Here is a 23,358-nt window from a genome sequence, read left to right as displayed (position 1 = left end):
TGACCCTTTATATATGGACCTTAGACCACGCCCTCCGCCAGCTGTGAGCACGTGGCTAGGCACTCTGTGGTATTTCCCACTATTATTTTGCTGGTTGGTTGAGACATTATTTTCTCTCTCTGTGATTGGTTAGCGGACATATCAATTTCCTTATTCTGTACATTGATTGGTTTAAGTGCCAGTAGGCGGGACTTTAATCATGCTCCCCTGTCATTGGCCAAACTGTTACTACGGGGGCTATGAGTGTTGGACTGTGTCTCATTTGATTGGCTGACTGGAAAGGTAGGCGGAGCCTTGTGGCAGGTATGGAGCAATAAGTACGGTTCTGAGACCTCTGTACTAGTGAGAGGCGTGGTTACGACTAACTGTGTTTTGATTGGTTGATATGACATTGTCATTTAGCCACACCAAACGTTCTGATTGGCTGTATGCTTCTCCCAATCCTAAAGCGCTCTCTCATTGGCCGTTGCTAGGTAACCCTCCGGTCCCGGTCTATTCCGCTCTCAATGGCGGCGGGGAACGAAGATGATGAAGGCGGCGGTGCGGATGGGGACCAGGAGCTCTTCCCTCACGATATGTATTCCGGGCCGGGCGGCGGCAGGAGGAGCGCGGAGAAAGCGCTGGAGGAGGCGGCCGGTACCGGAATTATCAGCCTGTCCGGCCGGAGACTGCGGGGCTTACCGGGGAGCAGCCGGGACCTGAGCGACACCACCCGGGCCGGTAAGTACCCACCTGAAACCGTGTGTAATATAAATATATAACCCGGCCGGTAAGTACCCCATAAACTGAGTGATAAATATATAACCCGGCCGGTAAGTACCTCATAAACTGAGTGATAAATATATAACCCGGCCGGTAAGTACCTCATAAACTGTGTGATAAATATATAACCCGGCCGGTAAGTACCTCATAAACTGAGTGATAAATATATAACCCGGCCGGTAAGTACCCCATAAACTGAGTGATAAATATATAACCCGGCCGGTAAGTACCTCATAAACTGAGTGATAAATATATAACCGGCCGGTAAGTACCCCATAAACTGAGTGATAAATATATAACCCGGCCGGTAAGTACCTCATAAACTGAGTGATAAATATATAACCCGGCCGGTAAGTACCCCATAAACTGAGTGATAAATATATAACCCGGCCGGTAAGTACCTCATAAACTGAGTGATAAATATATAACCCGGCCGGTAAGTACCTCATAAACTGAGTGATTAATATATAACCCGGCCGGTAAGTACCTCATAAACTGAGTGATAAATATATAACCCGGCCGGTAAGTACCTCATAAACTGAGTGATAAATATATAACCGGCCGGTAAGTACCCCATAAACTGAGTGATAAATATATAACCCGGCCGGTAAGTACCCCATAAACTGAGTGATAAATATATAACCCGGCCGGTAAGTACCTCATAAACTGAGTGATAAATATATAACCCGGCCGGTAAGTACCTCATAAACTGAGTGATAAATATATAACCCGGCCGGTAAGTACCTCATAAACTGAGTGATAAATATATAACCCGGCCGGTAAGTACCTCATAAACTGAGTGATAAATATATAACCCGGCCGGTAAGTACCTCATAAACTGAGTGATAAATATATAACCCGGCCGGTAAGTACCTCATAAACTGAGTGATAAATATATAACCCGGCCGGTAAGTACCTCATAAACTGTGTGATAAATTTATAACCCGGCCGGTAAGTACCCCATAAACTGAGTGATAAATATATAACCGGCCGGTAAATACCTCATAAACTGAGTGATAAATATATAACCGGCCGGTAAGTACCCCATAAACTGAGTGATAAATATATAACCCGGCCGGTAAGTACCCCATAAACTGAGTGATAAATATATAACCCGGCCGGTAAGTACCTCATAAACTGAGTGATAAATATATAACCGGCCGGTAAGTACCTCATAAACTGAGTGATAAATATATAACCCGGCCGGTAAGTACCTCATAAACTGAGTGATAAATATATAACCCGGCCGGTAAGTACCCCATAAACTGAGTGATAAATATATAACCCGGCCGGTAAGTACCTCATAAACTGAGTGATAAATATATAACCCGGCCGGTAAGTACCTCATAAACTGAGTGATAAATATATAACCCGGCCGGTAAGTACCCCATAAACTGAGTGATAAATATATAACCCGGCCGGTAAGTACCCCATAAACTGAGTGATAAATATATAACCCGGCCGGTAAGTACCCCATAAACTGAGTGATAAATATATAACCCGGCCGGTAAGTACCCCATAAACGGAGTGATAAATATATAACCCGGCCGGTAAGTACCTCATAAACTGTGTGATAAATATATAACCGGCCGGTAAGTACCCACCTGAAACCGTGTGTAATATAAATATATAACCCGGCCGGTAAGTACCCCATAAACTGAGTGATAAATATATAACCCGGCCGGTAAGTACCCCATAAACTGAGTGATAAATATATAACCGGCCGGTAAGTACCCCATAAACTGAGTGATAAATATATAACCCGGCCGGTAAGTACCCCATAAACTGAGTGATAAATATATAACCCGGCCGGTAAGTACCCCATAAACTGAGTGATAAATATATAACCGGCCGGTAAGTACCCCATAAACTGAGTGATAAATATATAACCCGGCCGGTAAGTACCCCATAAACTGAGTGATAAATATATAACCCGGCCGGTAAGTACCCCATAAACTGAGTGATAAATATATAACCCGGCCGGTAAGTACCCCATAAACTGAGTGATAAATATATAACCGGCCGGTAAGTACCCCATAAACTGAGTGATAAATATATAACCCGGCCGGTAAGTACCCCATAAACTGAGTGATAAATATATAACCCGGCCGGTAAGTACCCCATAAACTGAGTGATAAATATATAACCTGGCTGGTAAGTACCCCATAAACTGAGTGATAAATATATAACCGGCCGGTAAGTACCCCATAAACTGAGTGATAAATATATAACCCGGCCGGTAAGTACCCCATAAACTGAGTGATAAATATATAACCCGGCCGGTAAGTACCTCATAAACTGAGTGATAAATATATAACCCGGCTGGTAAGTACCCCATAAACTGAGTGATAAATATATAACCCGGCCGGTAAGTACCCCATAAACTGAGTGATAAATATATAACCTGGCCGGTAAGTACCCCATAAACTGAGTGATAAATATATAACCCGGCCGGTAAGTACCTCATAAACTGAGTGATAAATATATAACCCGGCCGGTAAGTACCTCATAAACTGAGTGATAAATATATAACCCGGCCGGTAAGTACCTCATAAACTGAGTGATTAATATATAACCCGGCCGGTAAGTACCTCATAAACTGAGTGATAAATATATAACCCGGCCGGTAAGTACCCCATAAACTGAGTGATAAATATATAACCCGGCCGGTAAGTACCTCATAAACTGAGTGATAAATATATAACCCGGCCGGTAAGTACCCCATAAACGGAGTGATAAATATATAACCCGTCCGGTAAGTACCCCATAAACTGAGTGATAAATATATAACCCGGCCGGTAAGTACCCCATAAACTGAGTGATAAATATATAACCCGTTCGGTAAGTACCTCATATACTGAGTGATAAATATATAACCCGGTCGGTAGTAAATCTGTGAATGTGTGTGATATAACGTGGGCCGGTAAGTGAGTCTGTGTGTGCTTGGTGATAACTGAGCTTATAGAGAAGCCTTGGATTGTATTTCACGTGTTTTTGTAATAACTGAGGTCATAATAGAGAAGGATTGGGTCGTACTGCACATGTGTGGTAATAACCGAGCTTCACATAGAGAAGGATTGGGTCGTACTGCACATGCTTCGTAATAACAGAGCTTCACATAGAGAAGGGTTGGGTCGTACTGTGCATGTGCGGTAATAACTGAGCTTTACATAGAGAAGGGTTGGGTCGTACTGTGCATGCACGGTAATAACAGAGCATCACATAGAGAAGGGTTGGGTCGTACTGTGCATGCACGGTAATAACGGAGCTTCACATAGAGAAGGGTTGGGTCGTACTGTGCATGCACGGTAATAACTGAGCTTCACATAGAGAAGGGTTGGGTCGTACTGCGCATGAGCGGTAATAACAGAGCTTCACATAGAGAAGGGTTGGGTCGTACTGTGCATGCGCGGTAATAACAGAGCTTTACATAGAGAAGGGTTGGGTCGTACTGTGCATGCACGGTAATAACTGAGCTTCACATAGAGAAGGGTTGGGTCGTACTGTGCATGAGCGGTAATAACAGAGCTTCACATAGAGAAGGGTTGGGTCGTACTGTGCATGCGCGGTAATAACAGAGCTTTACATAGAGAAGGGTTGGGTCGTACACCTATTTGCTGTCTGACAGCCACAAGGTGCAGCTTAGGACAGTTAGAAAAGTGCCTTTTTTCACCTAGGAAATCTCCAGTTTCATTATATAAGGCAAAGGGGACACACAGTTCACCCATAGAGCACCCTGGAATGCTTTTATATATTTGTAATGAATACAGCAATCACATGTATTGCAATCCTGTGAGTTCCGATTTTGTTTGAATTACGTGGAAATATTCTAAATTAATAAAGTGCTATTAGGTGAGCTAACAAAGGTCCAGCTGTGCCTTGCATGGTAACCTCATTCATTGGTTTTCAAGAAGACTGCTGGACATTGTGTCCAATTAACCCTTTTTGGGATATGCACATTCACCCATTAACATAATCAAAGGACCTGCATTGACTGAGCATAATCTCAGGAGCTCTGCAAAGCTTCCTAGAATTGGTTTTACTGTAATTTTCCCACGGTCGCTAAATCTTTCCAGCTCTGTATGTGTACAAAACTGCTTCGTTATTGCAGAGTGTTGGTAATTAACTTACAACTTGGACATCACATGAGGTAAACTCTGTACAATTATACAGAGCAACAGGCTTGCTGCAGATAGCCTTTATTGAGTAGTGTGATATGTATTACAGTATCCAGTCTGTACTGTAAATATCTGTAGTAGACACAGATGTCATGCTGACGTTGTCCTTCTCACTGTTGATATTATCTCTGCAGAGGAGGCTGTGAGTGCCCCTTTCAATGACTATATTGCCATGGCAGCTCTAGGCATCCATAAACATGTAGCCGTGTCTGACAGCTGTACACATTTCCTCTCCCAGTCAGATTGTGTCAGTCTTCCCACCCCAGCAGCTGTAGAAATCAGTTTGCAGAAGTAGTTTGCAACCCTGAGAGACCACATCCTGCTACCAGCCGCTTCCTGCGCCCAGAGCTGTACTCGTGATCTGTGTGCGGAAAAATCATATTCTTCTTTTATATGAATATGGCTCTTTAAATCTATGTATATTTTCCCTGGAATTAACAGCCAGGAATTGGTCTTGTGATTTAAGAGTTTTTGAATTTGCTGAGGTGTGCAATATCGCCAGGCCTAGCTCTTGCGCTGTTTTCTTGCATGCGTCTTCAGGAAATGCACACAGGGACAAACATACATGTACTTGTTGCCACCCCAAACGTCTGTTCCTTTAATTCTCACAGAGTTCTGGGGTCAGGAGAGGCCAGTAACCAGTCGTGGCCTGCGCGATTTGAGTTGCACTTTGTACCGTGCAGTACCTGTTTAATTGCATACAGTATTTCTGAAGTCAGTTGGCTGCATCGCAGCTTATATATGGGGTTCATGGCAACAGGGGTGAACGCTTATTAATTTGCCTCTTCAAATAGTTTGTTGTGTAAATCAATTTGTAAAAACCCCAGTGAATTCCACTTTACTTCCACACTGTAATAAGGGAAGAATTCATAATGCATGTAGAACTATTTTTTTTTTTTTTGTACAGCGCAGAGTATTAGGGCCTGCCAATGTTTTATTTGAAAGATCTCCCCTCCTCCCCCTTCCTGCAATGTAGTAACAAGCAAAGCTTACAGGAAGTGATTAGAGATGAGACATTTTCAGAATTCCCAGGGAAGCACTGAGGAGATGGAGAGGCAGACATTGGGATAATGAATACAAAATAGATTGGCTCTGCAAGGCCAGGCTCAAGCATGGTTCCCTGTGGGCAGTTTCTGCAAGGCCAGGCTCTAGCATGGTTCCCTGTGGGCAGTTTCTGCAAGGTCCGGCTCTTGCATGGTTCCCTGTGGGAAGTTTCTGCAAGGTCCGGCTCTAGCATGGTTCCCTGTGGGCAGTTTCTGCAAGGCCCGGCTCTAGCATGGTTCCCTGTGGGCAGTTTCTGCAAGGTCCGGCTCTAGCATGGTTCCCTGTGGCCAGTTTCTGCAAGGCCAGGCTCTAGCATGGTTCCCTGTGGGCAGTTTCTGCAAGGCCAGGCTCTAGCATGGTTCCCTGTGGGCAGTTTCTGCAAGGCCAGGCTCTAGCATGGTTCCCTGTGGGCAGTTTCTGCAAGGTCCGGCTCTAGCATGGTTCCCTGTGGGCAGTTTCTGCAAGGTCCGGCTCTAGCATGGTTCCCTGTGGGCAGTTTCTGCAAGGTCCGGCTCTAGCATGGTTCCCTGTGGGCAGTTTCTGCAAGGCCCGGCTCTAGCATGGTTCCCTGTGGGCAGTTTCTGCAAGGCCAGGCTCTAGCATGGTTCCCTGTGGGCAGTTTCTGCAAGGTCCGGCTCTAGCATGGTTCCCTGTGGGCAGTTTCTGCAAGGTCCGGCTCTAGCATGGTTCCCTGTGGGCAGTTTCTGCAAGGCCAGGCTCTAGCATGGTTCCCTGTGGGCAGTTTCTGCAAGGCCAGGCTCTAGCATGGTTCCCTGTGGGCAGTTTCTGCAAGGCCAGGCTCTAGCATGGTTCCCTGTGGGCAGTTTCTGCAAGGTCCGGCTCTAGCATGGTTCCCTGTGGGCAGTTTCTGCAAGGTCCGGCTCTAGCATGGTTGGTTCCCTGTGGGCAGTTTCTGCAAGGCCCGGCTCTAGCATGGTTCCCTGTGGGCAGTTTCTGCAAGGCCAGGCTCTAGCATGGTTCCCTGTGGGCAGTTTCTGCAAGGTCCGGCTCTAGCATGGTTCCCTGTGGGCAGTTTCTGCAAGGCCCGGCTCTAGCATGGTTCCCTGTGGGCAGTTTCTGCAAGGCCCGGCTCTAGCATGGTTCCCTGTGGGCAGTTTCTGCAAGGTCCGGCTCTAGCATGGTTCCCTGTGGGCAGTTTCTGCAAGGTCCGGCTCTAGCATGGTTCCCTGTGGGCAGTTTCTGCAAGGCCAGGCTCTAGCATGGTTCCCTGTGGGCAGTTTCTGCAAGGCCAGGCTCTAGCATGGTTCCCTGTGGGCAGTTTCTGCAAGGCCAGGCTCTAGCATGGTTCCCTGTGGGCAGTTTCTGCAAGGTCCGGCTCTAGCATGGTTCCCTGTGGGCAGTTTCTGCAAGGCCAGGCTCTAGCATGGTTCCCTGTGGGCAGTTTCTGCAAGGCCAGGCTCTAGCATGGTTCCCTGTGGGCAGTTTCTGCAAGGCCAGGCTCTAGCATGGTTCCCTGTGGGCAGTTTCTGCAAGGCCAGGCTCTAGCATGGTTCCCTGTGGGCAGTTTCTGCAAGGCCAGGCTCTAGCATGGTTCCCTGTGGGCAGCTTCTGCAAGGTCCGGCTCTAGCATGGTTCCCTGTGGGCAGTTTCTGCAAGGTCCGGCTCTAGCATGGTTCCCTGTGGGCAGTTTCTGCAAAGTCCGGCTCTAGCATGGTTCCCTGTGGGCAGTTTCTGCAAGGTCCGGCTCTAGCATGGTTCCCTGTGGGCAGTTTCTGCAAGGTCCGGCTCTAGCATGGTTCCCTGTGGGCAGTTTCTGCAAGGTCCGGCTCTAGCATGGTTCCCTGTGGGCAGTTTCTGCAAGGCCAGGCTCTATCATGGTTCCCTGTGGGCAGTTTCTGCAAGGTCCGGCTCTAGCATGGTTCCCCGTGAGTGCTATGCGTTACTGGAACACAAAGTACAGGCCGTACAAGGCTGAGGATGTTGGACCATGCCAGAACCTTCGGGGTTTTATCTGTAAGTTCAGAATATGACAGTGTGTACTGATCTTAAAGCAGACCTGTAATTTCTTGGTTTTCCTTAAAGGTTACTCCAGGCATCATAACCACTGCAGTCTGCTCCTTGATAGTGGAGCAAACACTTTAGTAACGGTTTACGCTCTTACTTGGGTCCTGCTGCTGTGGGGCCGCGTTTCTGTCTTTTGCAGCTCTGTCTGATGACTGTTCTCTACCAGTGAATGGTACACAGGGCACAGAATTTACATTATCGAGACCGCAACTTCAAACTCTTTATGTGGACATGTTTCTGCCCACCTTGTTCTGCCGCTGTCCTGAGTTTTGGGTGAAAGGGAGACACATTATACATGATGGTGCCCATCTCGAGTCAACCCAAACTTTGCTGCTGGCTCATTGAAAGCGGCTGCCAGTCCTCCTCAGGTTCTGTATTCGCATGGAATCCGTCCTTTAAAAAAATTCAGGTAAAAACTCACTGAAAATGTAATGGAAAAGTGCAAACCTCTGATAAATCTTCCTAAAAATTTTTACAGTCTGGTATCAAGCAGCTGATTTGCAGGAACTTTCTATGACATAATGTGGAATTCTACAAATATTTAGTAGAATTGTTTTCGCAGTGGTTACAATGCCAGTCTTGGCATGGAGTATTTAAGTGTGGTGAAGTATACCCACTGTGTCTGTTTTACCGCAGTTCTGTAGTGTCACTAAATGTCAGATTTGCGGTGTTTCTGGATGTGTGTGGTTAAGGTGACACTGAACATGAAGTCGCCCAGATCCAGCAGTACGTACAGTTTACTGTAACCGTGATACCGGCTCACCTCTGATAGATGCGTTTCAAGTTCCACGGTAACTAGGAGAGCGTTAAGTAATGTAAGCTGTTGGCCTGATGGTAATTCTGGTATGACGATATGTTTGTATTGGTGATTACATTAGCACACGGCTCCAGGAATTACTCCCTGTACATATGGCCCCCACATGTTCCTGTACAGTGAAGGGGCCTGTTTTGCATTATCTGAGGTATGTTATCATGCAACGTTGGACATGGCACGCAATCTCTCCCCAATGGACTCCGGGCCAGAGAGCCTTGTTTTCTGCAGCAGATCTGGGGAGCTTCCTATCCATGCCTGCAAGCAATGCTTGAAATACATGGGAACCGCTCCAACTGTCATACTATAGGAAGCTAATGTACGAGCTGTGACTGGGATATGTCACTGTAATATCCACACATACAACTGTCTCCTTTCCCAGACATGTGACTGGATCTGTCCTCTGTCATATAAACTGAGCACAACATGTGGCTTAATGCTGATGACATGACGGTCACACGGAGGGCTTATCACATTATCTGTCTTCACTTTGGAGGATGAGAAACAGAAGAAATTGACTTTCAGATTTTTTTTTTTTATTAACCCTGAGAGTAACTTCTAGACCTAACTTGCGGCGGCATGCAGGGGGTGGGGGGTGGGGGCTAGATAAATGGGGTGTGTGAGAGGGGAACTTGCTAGGTAAATAGTGCCTGGGGGTGCTAGGTAAATATTGAGTGCTGGTGGTGGGGTTGCTAGGTAAATCGGGCCTGCTTGGTAGGGTAGGCGTTTATTTTATTTTTAAAGCGCCAACATTTTCTGTGGTGCTGTACAATGGGTGGACTAACAGACACATTTGTAACTAGACAGGTTGGTTACACAGGACCAGAGTGGTTGAGAGCCCTACTCAATGAGCTTACATGCTAGAAGGAGGGGCTTATAGGGACACTTGGGGTAAAGGTAGGGGTAGAAAAGTATTCACCGAGGGCTTAGTGGGTTAATTTTGACAGGTGTAGGAGAGTAATTGGGGTGCGTGGAGGGAAAGCTGTTCAGTCTAATTGATGAGCTTTCCTGAAGCAGAGTTTTCAATTAACTTTTTTTTTTTTTTGGTATGAAGGAATGAAGACTGGGTGAAAGTCTAGTGGAGAAGGGGAGGGTGTTCCACAGAAAAGGTGCAGCCCTAGAGAAGTCTTTAAAGGATCACTATAGTGTCAGGAAAACAAACTTGTCTCTCTCCCTTGGCCCCGAAGGGGTTAAAATCCAGCGCCGGGCTCAATCGGCGCTGGTGACCTCTCCTCCCCCGCCGACATCAGCTTTCCTAGTGTGCGCGCGCATTTAAACAGTCCATAGGAAAGCATTTCTCAATGCTTTCCTTTTGGACGTTCTGCGCGCTGGATGGGAATTTCGCATCCAGCGTCGCAGATGCGCCTCTAGCAGCTGTCAGGAAGACAGCCACTAGAGGCTGGTTTAACCCTGCAAGTAAACATAGCAGTTTCTCTGAAACTGCTTTGTTTACATCAGAAGGGTTTAAAACCTGGGGGACCAGGCACCCAGACCACTTCATGGAGCTGAAGTAGTCTGGGTGACTATAGTGTCCCTTTAAGGCGAGCATCAGAGGTTAGACCCAGGTCTTTGGCAGAGCGCAGGGGCCTAGATGGATCATATTTGTGTATTAGGGTGAATACCGGTAGGTTGGTTGGAGCAGCTTTATGTAGAGATGGCTGGGGGGGGGGGGGGGGGGGGGTATGCTATATAAATTATACCTGCTTGGGAGAGGGATGCTAGGTAGATTGGGGGTGCTAGGTAAATAGAGCCTGCCAGAGAGTGGATTGATAGGTAAATTGGGCATGCCAGGAGGAGGGGGTGGGGAGGGCGGGCTGCTGCTGCAAGATGCTAGCTTTATGTTCCACTTGAGCATTTTTTTATCGTTTCGTAACTGTATGTTTGTAAAAGCTGACCGTAAACAGATGTGTCCAGTATGTGCATTATAGGCTTCGTATTAACTAGTTAAAATCCGACTGTTTTGATTAGTGAACACCAGATACATACTGCAAGAGAATTGTAGTTCATTAAAATGATTTATATAACTAAATACTTATAGCTCTTATCTTGTTTTCTATATAGGAATTATAGGATTGTGACCTATGGGAACGAAATACTTGTATTAGTAAAAGCTTTTTTATGGCCGTCCTTTGAGTGCTGCTGATTTATTTCTTTATTTATACTAGCGTGGGTTAGCACCTAGGGTAAGGTGATTGTTTATATGTTTTCGTTGATTAGTGCTGAAGATATTATTGGATTATTTTCTGTTCAATTTAGTAGAATATATAGAGATTTCACGTATATCCCGGCATTTAATTATGATAAATGGGGTAAATACAGGCAGATGGCCAACTCAGGCGCTCTACGGGTAAAGAGATAGCAGGAACAATGTCATCACAAGGACACACAGGGGAATATTGATCAAACTCTTCTGTATAGAGTGTTTATTTAATTGCTTTTATTATATTGAATAAAGTGATCTGAAAAGTTAGTTTTCTTCGTGGGAATTTTCATGTTCTTGCAGCAATTTCCAATTCAGAACATATATAGTGTTAAATATAAAATGTTTATAAATCTGCATCCTAAAAAAGGCACATATTCAAAATGGGTAGTGTTTTAAAAAGAAGCTGAAGAGAAAAAAATTGTGCCAGAAATGAAATGAAGTCTGACACTTTGAGCAATCATCCCTCAAGTTTTTACGTTAGGTTATTAAGCAGTTTGTAGGGCTCTGTTACAGCCTGCAAAGCAGTCCCTGTGCTCAGAGCCTTCGCTCCCTACCAGCCAGAATACAGCGATGAGATTTGACCTGCAGCAGTTGCTGTGGAAGGTTGGAGGTAGAAACTGGCTGCCGTTTTGAGTCCTTCTGCAAGAAAACAGGCATAAGCTTTAGCCGAGATTTTCCTTCGCTCTGTGAAAACAAGCTCTGAAGCAAAGAGGAAGTTGAGGCTCTCTGGCTATATTTGTTTTGCATTGTAATGCAAGCTGGAAGCTAACATAGGCTGGGTTAAGCAGAATTTGGGTTTTATCTCTTAGAGCGTCCTCTGGTTTATGTGTGATGTAAATCTACAGACAGATTACATCGCTTTTTATCTGTGTTGCTGGCTCACAGGGGCGTTTTGTGTTTCGGTAACTTTTTGATCTGGTTTCCTCACTGAAATTACTGTTCTATGTGGATCAATGGTCCGTTCCAATCCTAAAATCTAGATTGTTAGAACAGGTGTAGAAAACACTAATTTTACTCGTTATTTAAAGGAGATATCATTCCGTTTATATAGAATGTGTGTGGTTTTTTTAAAATAATTTTTTTGATAATTTAATATTGATTATCATTACTTTTATTTTTTATTAAACAAGCTTCTTTGTGTTTTGTTTCTATGGTCTGTTTTGAAGAAGGTGGTGGTAAATTCCACAGAGCACGTATTTGGGAGTAATTGCTGTATTGAATGAGTAAAAAAATGTAAATAAAGTTACGACCTCCTAATGGAAATTCTAGTGAAGCTGTGCTCTAGGGAGCTATGGTGGTTTTTACTTTCCAATCTCTGCTGCTTTATGGTAATTCCAGAGAGGTTGCAGTGGTTTGTACAGTCGACCATGGCTGCTATATGGTAATTCCAGAGAGGTTGCGCTGGTTTGTACATGTCAGGGTACCTGTGGTCTCTACCTCCGAAAGAGGTAGAGACTTAGCTGTTCCTCCATCCAGACGGTCTGATGGCTCCCTTCCCCGCGGTCTATCCGGTCATGCTAGGCCGGCCGCGAGGGAGTGACTGCCTTTTACAGCATCTAGGCAGGAAGTAGTCATCAGGACACTCCCCCGGAACAACCTGTCAGTCAATGGCTGCAGGACCAATCAGGACGTCTTGGGGGCGTGGTTACTGCTCTGAACAGGGTATTTAACAGAGCTTCTTTCATTAGCTCATTGCCCTGTCGTGGTTCTAGCTTGTTCTAGTCACTCAGTGCTTGTGTATTCTATTATCCCTTTTGGTTTTGACCCGGCTTGTTTACCTTACTCTGCTTATCTCTGTTACCCTTGATTCGGCTTGTCTCTCGCTTACCTGTCTTCTGTTACCCTCGACCTCGGCTTGTCTTTGACCATTCTATACTGTACTACTTACGTTAGTCCGGCCATTCTAAGGTCCGGTATACGTATCTGGCTACTGTTTGTACTCTGCGTGTTGGATCCCTGTCCCGATCCTGACAGTACAGTCGACCATGGCTGTTATATGGTAATTCCAGAGAAGTTGTGCTGGTTTGTAAAGTCGACCATGGCTGCTTTATAGGAATTCCAGAGAGGTTGCGCTGGTTTGTACAGTTGACCATGGCTGCTATATGGTAATTCTAGAGAGGTTGCGCTGGTTTGTACAGTCGACCATGACTGCTTTATGGTAATTCCAGAGAAGTTGCGCTGGTTTGTACAGTTGACCATGGCTGTTATATGGTAATTCCAGAGAGGTTGCGCTGGTTTGTACAGTTGACCATGGCTGTTATATGGTAATTCCAGAGAGGTTGCGCTGGTTTGTACAGTCGACCATGGCTGCTATATGCTAATTCCAGAGAGGTGGCCCTGGTTTGTACCGTTAATGATGGCTGCTTGATGGTAACTCCAGAGAAATTGTGTTTTTAGAGTTATGTTTTAGTCATCAACTTTATATTGGGTGTAAATATTGTTGGGCTTGGCTGTCAAACAAGTAAAACTGTGTGCATGAGGTGTTTGCATATATACAGGTGATACTCGAAAAATTAGAATATTGTGCAAAAGTTCATTTATTTCAGTAATGCAACGTAAAAGGGGAAACTAATATATGAGAGAGACGCATTACATGCAAAGCAAGATAGTTCAAGACGTGATTTGTCATAAGTGCGATGATTATGGCTTACAGCTCATGAAAACCCCAAATCCACAATCTCAGTAAATTAGAATATTGTGAAAAGGTGCAATATTCTAGGCTCACAGTATCCCACTCTAATCAGCTAAGTAAGCCATAACACCTGCAAATGGTTTCTGAGCCTTTAAATGGTCTCTCAGTTTAGTTCAGTAGGAATCACAATCATGGGAAAGACTGCTGACCTGACAGTTGTGCAGAAAACCATCATTGACACCCTCCATAAGGAGGGAAAGCCTCAAAAGGTAATTGTGAAGGAAGTTGGATGTTCCCAAAGTGCTGTATCAAAGCACATTAATAGAGTTATGTTGAAGGGAAAAGTGTGGAAGAAAAAGGTGCACAAGCAGCTGGGATGACCGCAACCTGGAGAGGATTGTCAGGAAAAGGCCATTCAAAAGTGCTGGGGACTTTCACAAGGAGAGGACTGAGGCTAGAGTCAGTGCATCAAGAGCCACCACACACAGACAGATCCTGGAGATGGGCTTCAGATGTCGTATTCCTCTTGTCAAGACGCTCCTGAACAACAAACAACGTCAGAAGCGTCTTACCTGGGCTAAAGAAAAACAGGCCTGGTCTGTTGCTCAGTGGTCCAAAGTCCTCTTTTCTGATGAGAGCTACTTTTGCATCTCATTTGGAAACCAAGGACCCAGAGTCTGGAGGAAGAATGGAGAGGCACAGATTGCAAGATGCTTGAAGTCCAGTGTGAAGTTTCCACAGTCTGTGTTGATTTGGGGAGCCATATCATCTGCTGGTGTTGGTCCACTGTGCTTCATTAAGTCCAGGGTCAACGCAGCTGTCTACCAGGAGATTTTGCAGCACTTCATGCTTCCTTCTGCAGACGAGCTTTATGGGGATGCTGACTTCATTTTCCAGGAGGACTTGGCACCTGCCCACACTGCCAAAAGCACCAAAGCCTGGTTCAATGACCGTGGGATTACTGTGCTTGATTGGCCAGCAAACTCGCCTGACCTGAACCCCATTGAGAATCTATGGGGCATTGCCAAGAGAAAGATGAGACATGAGACCGAACAATGCAGAAGAGCTAAAGGCCGCTATGGAAGCATTCTGGTCTTCCATAACACCTCAGCAGTGCCACAGGCTGATAGCTTCCATGCCACGCCTCATTGAGGCAGTAATTTCTGCAAAAGGGCCCAAACCAAGTACTGAGTCCATATGCATGCTTATACTTTTCAGAGGTCCGATATTGTTCTATGTACACTTGTACACTTGTTTTATTGATTGCATGTAATATTCAAATTTACCGAGATTGTGGATTTGGGGTTTTCACGAGCTGTAAGCCATAATCATCGCACTTATGACAAATCACGGCTTGAACTATCTTGCTTTGCATGTAATGCATCTCTCATATATTCGTTTCCCCTTTTACGGTGCATTTCGAATATCGTGTGTGTGTGTGTGTGTGTGTAGATACATTTTTCTTTCAAACTGTAAAGTAGATAATGTTGAATGATGTGTCCTCTTTTGTTTGTGCCTGGATGATGGTCAAAGTCAGTGGCGTACATACCGGGGTCGCGGCTGCGACCGGGCCCGGCCCACCAGGGGGCCCGGCCGCCCCTGTGACCCGGTATGTACCCACAGGGCCAGCCTCTTCTGCTGGGGGGCCCAGGAGCCGGCCACCTCCGGGCCCCCCGAGGCTGGACCTGCTGTCACCCGGCTGGCGGGCGCGCGAGGGAGCACTGTCCCCTGAGTGCTCCCTCTTCAGCTCCCTCGCACACCGCACTGAAACCGGAGCCGGAAGATGACGTCATCTTCCGGCTCCGGTTTCAGTGCGGCGCGCGAGGGAGCTGAAGAGGGAGCACCCAGGGGACAGTGCTCCCTCGCGTGCCCGCCAGCCGGGTAACAGCAGGACCAGCAACACCACTGGACCCCAGGGAATCCCCCCAGCTCTCCCACAGGTAAGGAGGCTGGGGGGATTAAATTTAAAAAAAAACCAGAAAAAACGTGTGTGTTTAGTGAGTGTGTTTAGTGAGTGTGTTTAGTGAGTGTGTTTAGTGAGTGTGTTTAGTGAGTGTGTTTAGTGAGTGTGTTTAGTGAGTGTGTTTAGTGAGTGTGTTTAGTGAGTGTGTTTAGTGAGTGTGTTTAGTGAGTGTGTGTGTGTGTGTTAGTGAGTGTGTTAGTGAGAGTGGTAGTGAGTGAGTGTGTTAGTGAGTGTGTTAGTGAGTGTGTTAGTGAGTGTGTTAGTGAGTGTGTTAGTGAGTGTGTTAGTGAGTGTGTTAGTGAGTGTGTTAGTGAGAGTGTTAGTGAGTGAGTGTGTTAGTGAGTGTGTTAGTGAGAGTGTTAGTGAGTGAGAGTGTTAGTGAGTGAGAGTGTTAGTGAGTGAGTGTGTTAGTGAGAGTGTTAGTGAGTGAGTGTGTTAGTGAGTGAGTGTGTTAGTGAGTGAGTGTTAGTGAGTGTGTGAGTGATTGTGTTAGTGTGTTAGTGTTAGTGAGTGTGTTAGTGTTAGTGAGTGTGTTAGTTTGTGAGTGTGTGTTAGTGTTAGTTTGTGAGTGTGTGTTAGTGTTAGTTTGTGAGTGTGTGTTAGTGTTAGTTTGTGAGTGTGTGTTAGTGTTAGTTTGTGAGTGTGTGTTAGTGAGTGTGTGTGTGTTAGTGTTAGTTTGTGAGTGTTAGTGTTAGTTTGTGAGTGTTAGTTTGTGAGTGTTAGTTTGTGAGTGTGTGTGTTAGTGAGTGTGTGTGTTAGTGAGTGTGTGTGTTAGTGAGTGTGTGTGTTAGTGAGTGTGTGTGTTAGTGAGTGTGTGTGTTAGTGTTAGTGTGTGTGTCTGTTACTGAGTATGTTTGTGTGCGTCTGTCACTGAGTGTGTGTCTGTCAGTAAATGTGTGGGCTCCCTTGGCGCTGGGGATCTCTCCGTCCCGATCTGCCTCTCAGCTCCGAATGCACATGCGTGGCAAGAGCCACGCGCGCATTCAAACCGCCCATATAGGAAAGCATTACTCAATGCTTTCCTATGGACGTTCAGCGTCTTCTCACTGTGATTTTCACAGTGAGAATCGCAGAAAATCCTCTAGTGGCTGTCAATGAGACAGCCACTAGAGATGGATTAACCCTCAGTGAAACATAGCAGTTTCTCTGAAACTGCTATGTTTTTAGCTGCAGGGTTAAAACTAGAGACCTGGCACCCAGACCACTTCATTGAGCTGATTTGATCTGGGTGTCTGTAGTGGTCCTTTAAAGGACCACTCTAGGCACCCAGACCACTTCAGCTTAATGAAGTGGTCTGGGTGCCAGGTCCAGCTAGGGTTAACTAATTGTTTTATAAACATAGCAGTTTCAGAGAAACTGCTATGTTTATCAATTAGTTAAGCCTTCCCCTATTTCCTCTAGTGGCTGTCTCACTGACAGCCGCTAGAGGCGCTTGCGTGATTCTCACTGTGAAAATCACAGTGAGAGCACGCAAGCGTCCATAGGAAAGCATTATGAATGCTTTCCTATGTGACCGGCTGAATGCGCGCGCAGCTCTTGCCGCGCGTGCGCATTCAGCCGACGGGGAGGAACGGAGGCGGAGAGGAGGAGGAGAGCTCCCCGCCCAGCGCTGGAAAAAGGTAAGTTTTTACCCCTTTCCCCTTTCCAGAGCCGGGCGGGAGGGGGTCCCTGAGGGTGGGGGCACCCTCAGGGCACTCTAGTGCCAGGAAAACGAGTATGCTTTCCTGGCACTAGAGTGGTCCTTTAAGTGTATGTGTTTATGCATGCACTGGCGTACATACCGCGGTCGCCATGTGTTGCGGCCCCAGCCCGCGTAGAGTAAGCGCGGGGGCGGGGGGGGGCACAGATCAGTTTTCGCACCGGGGCCCCATGGGTTGTGTGTACGCCACTGGTCAAAGTAACCAAACCTCATAGTATTATGAATTGCAGGGTGGGTGGCCAGATCAGTCCTAGTGTGATGTCATTTCAGGCAGCATAGGTGGCCATGGTGCAGTGTAATTTTGGTAAGTTGGCCAACTTTGAAAGGAATATATTTTATTAGTTTTTACCAATTGGTTTTGGGTTGGGGAAATGATTGATATCTGTAACTGATAAATAAAAAATAAAACATTATTTTTACTGGCTCTCTGTTGGGATTCTTTAAAAAATAAAATAGACTGGTTAAGCATTTCTGACGGCTCTGTCATTTTAAAAGTAGTTTGTAGGCATTTGATTGCAGGGACTGTGCATGGATACCCCCAGGCTTGTGTTGTGTAGATAATCAGTATGCATGTAGCCAGAATGTTATTTCAGTGTCTGCGTGTGTACATAACCGACCTAGCATAAATAAATGCACACATTCTCCGTTCTTTGTGCACAGTGTAAATATTTGCAGCATTACTCTTGTTGAGGGTCATATTATTTGAACTCTCTCCCTCCCCACAAGGCCCACAATCTGAATAAGCCTCTTTATCTCTTAGCTGGGCACCATGCCACTGAAATCAGCATGGCTGAGTCATGCGCTGCCCCCGGCACTGATGCTCGCTCTGCCAGCGGCCAGGGCAGTGGGGGTTGGAGAGAAGAACACAGTTAAAGATTTGTGGTAGGGATGGGAGTAATTCTCATTTTGTTTTGGAGTGCTCCGATATGGCCTCAGTGAGGTGTTTCACAAACTCTCTGTGAGCTTCCAAGTTATGACTTATCTGTTAATGAGCTAATCCTGCCCATCAGAACCTGTTTCTAGTGCAGTATAATTGTAGATAAAGAGCCATTGTCAAAGCTTGTATAAATGCTGAAAGAATTTGAGAAGGTATATAATTATCCAACATGGGGATAGTAGACTAGGGCAAAAATGAGTTTTGCATGAAACACATTTCTTTGAATCCGTACCAGGACACCTCAAACGTCCAGCATTTACTTTTTGAGTCTTATTTAATGACGTTAAATTTCAAGACGTTCGGGTTCAAAGGAACTTAACTTAGAAAACTGTCCACACTCCTTTTTGCAGACGTCTTTTGTATAGTAAATGTAGTCACTGAATCTTATTATATTGAAGACTGCAAGATTCACCAAGTAAGAAAACAGGGGAAACTGCGTGCAATGTCTTATTGCTCTTTCAGACTTATTGTGCAACGGCCATCTCATAGATCATAGATTGTGCAACCATAAACCGAAAATATCAAGAAGAGAACCAAACATCCTGCCAACCTCTACAAGTCTTAATAAAACCATGTGTATATACTGCTGTTAAAGTGATGGCAATAGTCTACAAACAGGCATACATAATGGCTGCAGCCTGACCGATAGCATTTGTAATGGAGGATGTAAGATGCACCCCGATTCCAGATCAGTTAAACTGTGTAATGAATGCTTTACAATCCATTGAATCTAAACAAGAGCGGTTCACATTTCTTGGTGCATGCAGACCTCCATAGGACGCATGCTTGGTCCTGGTACCAATAGACAGATAAAAGTAACCTTTTACTCACAAATGTCAGTATTTATGAAACCAGTGAGGGAGAAAGCTGGGTTTTCCTTTAAATCCAGGACTCCACAAACCCCATGCCATGGGAAACAAAGCTGAAATGGAACTTTGTGGGGGTAGTTCTTTCACTGGTCGGAAAATGAGCAGGCTGTCTCTGTATTATTGTGGTGTGATCCGTCCCTTGCCCCTTCTGAGGAAGTGATGCCCTGCTCGCATTCTCAGCCTGCACCCCGTGTGGGAGAACATGGCGTGCTAAAGCTGTCTCTGATTCAGGTGAATGCTGAAACAGCCGGTTTCACCATTAGTTTGTTAGACACCAGGATCCAGGGCCATTCTGTCCCCCTACTCCTAAATCCACTTTAATCTCTCTATCCTTGTAAATGCAATATTTTCTACTCATTTTGTTTTACTTTATGAATTCATAATCAATGGTAAACTATTTGGGAGTGATGGTGGCAGGGGGGCTAACAATGTGAAGGAAGAATAAATTGGGGGGAAGGGGGTGCAAGTTATGAATAAAGGACGGATGGCACAGTTTCTGTATCAAATATTACATGCGCAAACAAATATATCATACATGAAAACAAATGTAAAATATTTACTGCATTACTTCCATTGATAGCATTCAGTGTTAGTGATTGGCTAAACGTGGTCTTAATGTCTTGCTTTTGCCTGGTGACCTTTTGCCTTTTATGGTAAATTCTGATGATGTATGTGAAGCTCTGCTTTAATCATTTACCTGTATTTATTTATTTATTTATTTTCCCCCCTCCAGATCTTTCCAGGAACAGATTCACTGAAATTCCTGGTGACATTTGTCAGCTCGTATCACTTGAATCCCTTAATCTGTATCACAACTGTCTGCGCAGTGTACCCCTCGCTATATGTAACCTGCAGGTCCTCACCTATCTCAACATCAGGTAAGAAACGCATGGAGTGTAGAGATTAAGAAATGCAGGGCAAAGGGGAATGACGGCTCAGAGAGGATCAGATCCTCAGTGTAGATAAGGAGCCACCTTGTGTGGAAAGGTTAGAGGACGCCAATTTATCTTCCCACAATGCTGGGAATCATCACTTGATCTACATTAAAAGGGGAACGTTCACTTCTCTGGAAATTACACCATTCAAAAACACTTGTCACGTAACTTTTTTTTTTTTTTTTTTTTTTAAACTTCTGCATTTAATGTATGGTTTCCTTTTTAAATGTATATTTTAGCATATGACATCACAGTCCTTTTGCAGAGCCAAAGGTGCAAATTGTGCTGGAGGGGGAGAAACACATTTCTGTATCTCCTCTATACGTACTGAATGATGGAGGCACATGGGTCCAGGTTAGAATTAAATATAAAGGTACAGATTTTATCACTTTTAAATGGATGCTGTAAGTACCCAGACCACTTCATCTCAGTGGTTGACCCCCCCCCCTTTCCATATTATAACCCTGCAGCTGAACACTTTGCTGTATGGCAGAAGGGCAGTGTTTTAATTAAATGGCCTAAATGCCTATCATGGCTCTCGCTTCCTCCAAAATAGACAATCTACGTTTCCTGCCCATGTGCACTAACCTCAAATGGCTGAGATCATGGAAACCTAGGAGGCAGAATTACACCGTGGAGACAAAGGTAGATAATTACTTTCAAACATATAGGGGTAAATTACAGAGAAAAAAAACACTTCCTCAAGCCATTTGTGTTCTGTTTAAAGAAGCACATTTATTGAATGTCATTTAAACACCAGATCGGAAAACACAATGTGTGCACCATGCAACCTGCAGTCATTAGCTTTTGGCTTTCTCTGATCCATTCCCTCTTTTCCCTCACATAATTAAAATTGAACTTTTAGGGAAAAGGATGTAAAGGGGTTAAATCTTAGATTATAATCTTCGCAAATCAGTATAAGCTTTCCCAATGATTGCAGAATGATGGCTACATTGTATTTTATTCAATTTACAGGCTGTGATGGAAGGTAAAATACGGAATACAGACACTGGAGTGCAGTTTGCTAACTTACATTATATGTTTTGTATCTGTGTAGCCGAAACCTGATCACCTCGCTGCCTCCCTACCTCTGCCGCCTTCCACTCACCGTCCTTGTAGCCTGTAACAATAGGCTGACAACTCTTCCGGAGGAGCTTGGTGCCATGACCAGTTTGCGCCAATTAGTGAGTTTGCTGTACATCTAAACACACATGAATCTTAACAGATCAACAAGATGATAAATAACTGTTAAAATGCTGAGCTGGCTTTCTGTACAGATTCTTAAAGGGATATTTCTATCTTAGTTTTAGTTTTAATTTTATTTTTTTTCCTTTTTAAAGTAATATTCCAGACCCCTAAAGCACTTTAGATTGCTCAAGTGCTTTATGAGTGAAGTGTTATTTTACAAAAAGTGCAGATGTCAATAGGTACTTTTACAAATGAACCTTGTAATACCTCCTGGCTGTATGATGACCAGTCCTGTTACTTACTGGTTGTTTATCTCAACGGAGATAACCTGCATTTCCCAGACCACGTGCGTTGCAAAGACTTCTCATTGAGCTGCATGTGTTTGGACAGCCACAGAAAGAGATCAGCAGCTTTTTGCAAGATATTCTAGATTTACTCCCAATGAAAAAAAAATGCATAATTAAATGCTTGCATGTTTTCAATATGTGCTGCTCTGATAGTGCAAACATGTTTGCTGGTGCCACATGAGGATGCTCTGCACTCGCAGGTAATAAACAGAGCAAACGATAGCGACATCTAGGTTTGAAAATGACATTTGTGTCAGGTGACAGTGAATCACAGCCAGGGGAATTGTGGCTAGGGCTGCACTAAGTTATTTGTCCTAAAATTTGAGTAGGGAGACTGCAGGGACTTCATTGTGTTAGGTGTTTTAGTACTTTGACTGTCCCTTTTATACTGCTGCAGTGACATTTTGGCAGTTAATGTTTGCAGAATTCATAGTATTCGTAAAATTGCTTTTGATTCATTGGAGAAAACTGGGATCTGGTACAAATGAAAAGTAGACTGGGGTTTCCATTTAAACCTGCAAGTATTATTCTTGTTATATTTTTCTCAACGGATAAGAAGGGTTTAGTGAATTTATACCTATAGACATGGCTTGCTATAGAACTCCACTGTAAGATATGAGAAAGTTAAATGTTTGCAATTAACTTGTGTGTGATCCTAGTGTCTGGAGTGCCCCTTTATCCTACCCCTGGGAATGATTAAAGTATTGTCATATTTTGGTGGGGGTGAAAGATCCGTAAATATAAATGTCTCTTCTCTCAGGATGTCAGCTGTAATGAGATCCAGATATTGCCTTCAAAGATAGGCTCTCTAGTGTCTCTACGGGAGTTAAATGTGCGGAGGAACCAGCTGTCTACCTTGCCTGAGGGTATGTAAAGTGTTACCTACTGCTGGGCCTTTATACTAGCCGGGCCTGTATACAGTGTTACCTACTGCTGGCCCCTTATACTGATGGGCCTGTATACAGTGTTACCTACTGCTGGCCCTTATACTGACTGGGCCTGTATACAGTGTTACCTACTGCTGGGCGCTTATACTGACCGGGCCTGTATACAGTGTTACCTACTGCTGGGCGCTTATACTGACCGGGCCTGTATACAGTGTTACCTACTGCTGGGCCCTTATACTGACTGGGCCTGTATACAGTGTTACCTACTGCTGGCCCCTTATACTGACTGGCCCTTATACTGACTGGGCCTGTATACAGTGTTACCTACTGCTGGGCCCTTATACTGACTGGGCCTGTATACAGTGTTACCTACTGCTGGGCCCTTATACTGACTGGGCCTGTATACAGTGTTACCTACTGCTGGGCCCTTATACTGACTGGGCCTGTATACAGTGTTACCTACTGCTGGCCCCTTATACTGACTGGCCCTTATACTGACTGGGCCTGTATACAGTGTTACCTACTGCTGGGCCCATATACTGACTGGCCCTTATACTGACTGGCCCTTATACTGACTGGCCCTTATACTGACTGGCCCTTATACTGACTGGCCCTTATACTGACTGGCCCTTATACTGACTGGCCCTTATACTGACTGGCCCTTATACTGACTGGCCCTTATACTGACTGGGCCTGTATACAGTGTTACCTACTGCTGGGCCCTTATACTGACTGGGCCTGTATACAGTGTTACCTACTGCTGGGCCCTTATACTGACTGGGCCTGTATACAGTGTTACCTACTGCTGGGCCCTTATACTGACTGGGCCTGTATACAGTGTTACCTACTGCTGGCCCCTTATACTGACTGGCCCTTAT

At 45.0% G+C, this 23,358-nt stretch overlaps 1 protein-coding gene across 2 annotated transcripts in view; it reads left to right on the top strand.

Moving 5' to 3' along the window:
• Positions 1-485: 485 nt before the first annotated feature.
• Positions 486-23,358, top strand: part of LOC134603614 (leucine-rich repeat and calponin homology domain-containing protein 4-like) — a 43,497-nt gene continuing 20,624 nt past the window's right edge. For both annotated transcript variants that reach the window (XM_063449750.1, XM_063449749.1), the window contains exons 1-4: positions 486-720; positions 19,857-20,001; positions 21,116-21,242; positions 22,354-22,459. In XM_063449750.1, coding sequence (XP_063305820.1) covers positions 507-720; positions 19,857-20,001; positions 21,116-21,242; positions 22,354-22,459 — 592 coding nt within the window. In that variant the 5' untranslated portion in view covers positions 486-506. The remainder of the gene's footprint in view (positions 721-19,856; positions 20,002-21,115; positions 21,243-22,353; positions 22,460-23,358) is intronic.

The sequence above is a fragment of the Pelobates fuscus genome, chromosome 3, assembly GCF_036172605.1.
Source record: "Pelobates fuscus isolate aPelFus1 chromosome 3, aPelFus1.pri, whole genome shotgun sequence".
Taxonomy (NCBI): Eukaryota; Metazoa; Chordata; class Amphibia; order Anura; family Pelobatidae; genus Pelobates; species Pelobates fuscus.
This window is presented reverse-complemented; position numbering and strand designations above follow the sequence as displayed.